The 5,327-nt window shown below is 41.3% G+C and overlaps 1 protein-coding gene across 2 annotated transcripts in view; it reads right to left on the reverse strand.

The window, feature by feature from the left end:
* The window catches only part of col15a1a (collagen, type XV, alpha 1a), a 116,084-nt gene extending 112,001 nt beyond the window's left edge, over positions 1-4,083 (reverse strand). Inside the window, exons 1-2 of one of the 2 annotated variants that reach the window (XM_079601117.1) lie at positions 3,837-4,083; positions 3,652-3,737 (exon numbers count right to left, since the gene is read on the reverse strand). In XM_079601117.1, the coding sequence (XP_079457243.1) occupies positions 3,652-3,737; positions 3,837-3,865 (115 nt within the window). In that variant the 5' untranslated portion in view covers positions 3,866-4,083. Of the gene's footprint in view, positions 1-3,651; positions 3,741-3,836 lie in introns of both variants that reach the window. The other variant, XM_079601118.1, reaches the window with a different exon arrangement.
* Positions 4,084-5,327: the final 1,244 nt, after the last annotated feature.

Below are 5,327 nucleotides of genomic sequence, written 5' to 3' on the forward strand. Positions count from 1 at the left end.
GAATCTGACAAGAAACCCTGAACAAACATGATTGCCAGAACTAGGCACTGAAGGATTTATTAAGAATGTCTTTATTAATCAGGATACACCCTTATCCCAGCAGACCCAGACTGTGAGAGGACAAGATGCTAGGTTAAAAAGCAGCCCGGCTATCGGTGGAGATGAAGCCGGATTATTAGGAGGCCATGACATATAAAAGCCAAAGCGTAAATCTGGTCAGGACTCGTAGAGAACTTCAAAAACCCAAAGAGTCTGAACCTCAAATCAGCTAAAGCTGGGACAGTGTGATATAAAGAGATATAACACGACTGGAACTCTCTGAGCCGGGCTAAACCTGGGTCAGTGTGATATAAAGAACACGACTGGAACTCTCTGAGCCGGGCTAAACCTGGGTCAGTGTGATATAAAGAACACGACTGGAACTCTCTGAGCCGGGCTAAACCTGGGTCAGTGTGATATAAAGAACACGACTGGAACTCTCTGAGCCGGGCTAAACCTGGGTCAGTGTGATATAAAGAACACGACTGGAACTCTCTGAGCCGGGCTAAACCTGGGTCAGTGTGATATAAAGAACACGACTGGAACTCTCTGAGCCGGGCTAAACCTGGGTCAGTGTGATATAAAGAGATATAACACGACTGGAACTCTCTGAGCCGGGCTAAAGCTGGGTCAGTGAGATATAAAGAGATATAACACGACTGGAACTCTCTGAGCCGGGCTAAAGCTGGGTCAGTGTGATATAAAGAACACGACTGGAACTCTCTGAGCCAGGCTAAACCTGGGTCAGTGTGATATAAAGAACACGACTGGAACTCTCTGAGCCGGGCTAAACCTGGGTCAGTATGATATAAAGTTTACCTTCACATAGTAGAGCACAGCGTCTCCTCGACATGAAGCTGTCCAGCGTCCACAGGAATCAGCCGCAGTGTTTGGGGTTCAAGCTTTCCCTGGTGTCGGCGTGCAATAAGTGGGCGGGCAATATGCTAATGTTTCGTCTTGACGTCACACTGAAACGGCTTATGACTCGTTTGAAAACCGATTAATTTCGTTGACTCAGAGTCGACTCTTACTTTTGAAAGACAATAACTTTATATACAGTGCACTTTCAGATTTAAAACTTTGCAGGATGTTGTCATTCACATAGAGCGATGTTATACACTACATGAAAGGTCATTTTCAAAAAATCCATAATAGGGGCCCTTTAACTGGCACATTAACCCTAACGATGATCAAGAGAAGTGAGGCCGCGGTGCCAGACTCTGACACAGCAGGAGAACAAACACCGTTAGAGATGAGGAGTTTGAGCATCAAACAAACATTAGAATTAGAAAAGCAGCTGCGCTTTCACAATACACTCACACAAGGGTCGTTTCCGTGGCAACTGCTCTATTATTGTGTTTACAGCTGGGATGGAAATATTAGTCCCGAATCAGTCCGTCTGCAGGATGATTCATCTTCATATACTACAGTTCCTGTGAAACCTGAACCACAGAAGATCTCAGGAGTGTAATCTCACTCGCTTACAGGGATACTGTAGTTCACAGAAAACTAAACGTTTGTCATCTTTTACTCACTCATTCCAAACCTGTGTGACTTTATGTGTTGAAGAATGTTTCAACGGTTTGTGTCCATACAATGAAAGGCAATGGGGTCTAAAACAACATTAGACCCAAATGACTGATTGTTTGGACAAAATAAATAAACTTTCGATATGAAGGTGATGACAGAATGTTCATTTTCCGGCTGAACGTTCAGAAGCTGTCCGCCTGCGTTTGGTGTAACGTGTCTAACATCAGCTGATCTCCAAGCAGAGGAATTACAGTGTTATTGAAGCCAAGCCATTCCTCAAAACATATTAGGTTGATCATGAACACAACCCGAGGTCGGGAATGCGGTCCTTTGGCAGAGACACCGAACAGCTCTGCATTATTTTACAGATGGAGCACAATACAGCTTTTGTGGACATGATGTCATCCTTAGGGAAAGATAACTCCAGCGCTGGCCATAATGGCAGATTGCTTGTGTTTCGACCCAACAGGGAACTGTGCCAACTATCTGTCATTCTGGGGGTAATTAGGGTAAAGAATGGGGATATTCCTCTATGGCACCTTCTGTGACCTTGAGCCTCACCTGCATACAGTAATGGACTCTCTTTGAGGCAAACTATTCAGGAGAAACTATATAATATAGCAACTTTCGGCATGAAACTAAAAGACATATGGACATCATAATAAATTATGGAGATGGCCAATCAAATCAAAGAGGGCGGGGCTTAACTGTTCCAACGAGACGCGTACGTTTTAGCAGTGAAAGAGAGCGCAATGGACAACTGTTTTACAATAGAAACGTTCAGCGACCGAACGTAATATCTACTCAACATTTTTGTTGATGATCTTAAAGGTGCTATAAGCAATGTCACGCGTTTTTTAGTTTTTTGTCACATACAGCAAACATCTCCTCATCAGGATATAATTAGCTGATCTATGCAGTCAGCGCAAACTTTAGTGAATACAACATATAGGTTTATAGCAGCTAGCGACCGATCTCTATTGTAAATGATCAAGCAAACTCGGTCAGCTTGTGTGAATGATTGTATTCACTGTTTGTTATGAATTTGAATGTTCATTTATAGGCTATTGACAACTTTGACTAAATTTGTTTATGACGGAGCCGTTGTTTATGCTCACTGGGAAATGAAGGGAGGGGGAGGAGACGGGATGAGGAGGAGGGAGGGTCTAGCTAGCCTCCATTTTGTTTGACAATACTTTGAATGTCAACAAGAAGTGATGTCACCCAGCATCGCTTAGAGCACCTTTAATTGTAGATTTGATTCAAGTTTACAGAAACATTCCATTGCAAAAACGTTGAAAAAAAAGTTAAAATAGTTAAAAGTGCTATGCAAACCAGATTACCACAGGAACAGAACAGGGCTTCATTTCTGTACTGCAACTTTCATAAACCCCGGTGAAGTTTTGATTAGTTTTCGTGAATCTATTCAGTCGAAGGTTCAAAGAATCGCTTCGAAAAACAGATTCAGCCATTATTTCCCGCCATAACGCATCCCGTGACCATGACGTCAGGTTCACACACTCAACCAGACACGATTCAGTTCATATGAACAAGTTAACATCAATCATTTAAAAACTTAATATAATTACCTTACATTAAACAATATGCTACTAAAATGTTTTTGCATCTCTTGGCTGAAAAAAAATATGTGCACATACATTTTTGCACACAAATGCTGTTACTTATTAAAATCAACTCTGTTTCGTTGGTAGGTCCGATTCAATCATCTCTCAAACACATCTCCAGTACATTATGTGTAACATTTCTGCTATTAAAGTAGCCTATAACTTAGGCTACTTTTCGCCCATAAGTCAAATTTCCCTCTGCTCTTCCTAATCATCATGTTCTCACAGAAAACCAGCGTTTGGCTTCCCAAAGGACAGATTCAAGACACGATTCATTCTCAGCTTCAGGCCGTTCAGATCGGCACCGCGAATCGATTCGACAGAGTCAGTAAGAAGATCCGACTCAATAGAACGAGTCGTTCGCTAATCGGACATGCCCACCACCACTGACCGTATTCCTGCAGTTTATATACATTAGTGCAACACATAAACACGAGTTATTGATGCTGTGCCATACCTGAGTGAAGGGAGAATGCGCGCGCAGCAGGACAGAAGCTGACAGAGATGAAGATGAAGATGAAGATGATCCTCCAGCTCCAGACTCTGCTGATCAGAAATAAAGATGAAGATGAGCTGAGGCCAGATGTTTCTCAGAATGAAGTGAATGAAATATGAAGCGCATGCACTGGACAGGTCAGTCACCTGAGCACTGGGGCGCGTGCACGAGCCATGTCTGTGGTCCAGGAGGTGTTCGTGTCTCGGGTCCCGTTTGAGACTGTGATCTCTCTCTCACACACACACACACACACACACTCTCTCTCTCTCTCTCTGCTGTCGGACTGATCGAGAGCAGCTCCACGCGAACAAAGGCAGTCTCAGTTCGGACTCTGAAATACGACTCCAGCTCCTCCTCACCTCCACACACACACACACACACACACACACACACACTCAGAGTTAAATCCTCACACTAACATCATCTGTGATTCAGAGGTTCTGAGACTGAACTCTATAGTCTGACACAGCAGCTTGTGCTTCATAAGACAGAATAATGGAGTTTATTTGTGTTGTTACTTACCAGAAGCCAAACGTGAGAGATATACAATTATAATAAAAAATTAAATAAAAAAACAGTAGTCCCAAATGTTTATGGATATCATTGCATCAGTTGATTTTTTTTTTTTTTTTACTAATTGTTATTAGCAAACACATGCAAGAGCTTTCCTCCAAACTTACTCTGAAGTTTGTGCTGTTTTTTAGTCAATCTGAAGTTATTCATCTATACAAAATAAAATAATAAATTGAATAAACTCATCCAAAATGTTAGACCTATTTTTATTTTTTTATAGCTACATGATTAATATTATTTTAAATTTAAAAAAGTAATAAGCTTTGTTAAACCTTGGTTTGATATAATCTATATTTTGGAGTCAATTTTTAAGACCCCAAAAAGTATTTGGAGAAGTAAATCACACTTTGAAATATCATTGTATTATATCAATACCTGTCTATTTAAAGCGAAGTAACTGTGGAGATGCTCAGAGGATCTGCATGACAGGGTTTCCCAGAGTCTGCGTTTCTTACGCCATCGGCAAAAGACAGCAAACATGAGATATATGAAGCAGCTTAAGTGTTTGTTAAAATATAACTTAATATGGAGCATCAAAAGGTAAGTTGTTAATGTTCTTTCCATTCAAAACAAAAAGGACAGAGACCCAATACAATGATCATAAAAATATCTGTATTAATAATGCACTATTCCAAATGATCTGAACGTTGAATAGCTTGTAAGGAACAGACGTGTTATTCTGTGCACGCAGTTCTCAAAGTCAAATGCATCACGACGTACAGTAAATCCAACGCTATCTCACGACCAATTCGTACGAATTTGTACGAGTAATTAAAAGGTGGCTAATTCGTACGAATTTGTACGATTTGTCTAAACCCAAGGGAAGATTTATTTTGCCATACAGCAAAACACTTTATTACACACACACACACACACACACACACACACACACACACACACACACACACACAGAATTTGATCAGAAACAGCAGCTGGATGGAAACAGGTTCACTTTGCTGATAACAGAACTGTGCGTACGGACCCGTGGATAATGATGACGTCTGAGGGAATAACAGCTTTACTCAAAGCCTTCACATGACTTCAGACGAACTGAACTGCAGCGC

The sequence above is a fragment of the Phoxinus phoxinus genome, assembly GCF_949152265.1.
Source record: "Phoxinus phoxinus genome assembly, chromosome: 24".
NCBI classification, from domain to species: domain Eukaryota; kingdom Metazoa; phylum Chordata; class Actinopteri; order Cypriniformes; family Leuciscidae; genus Phoxinus; species Phoxinus phoxinus.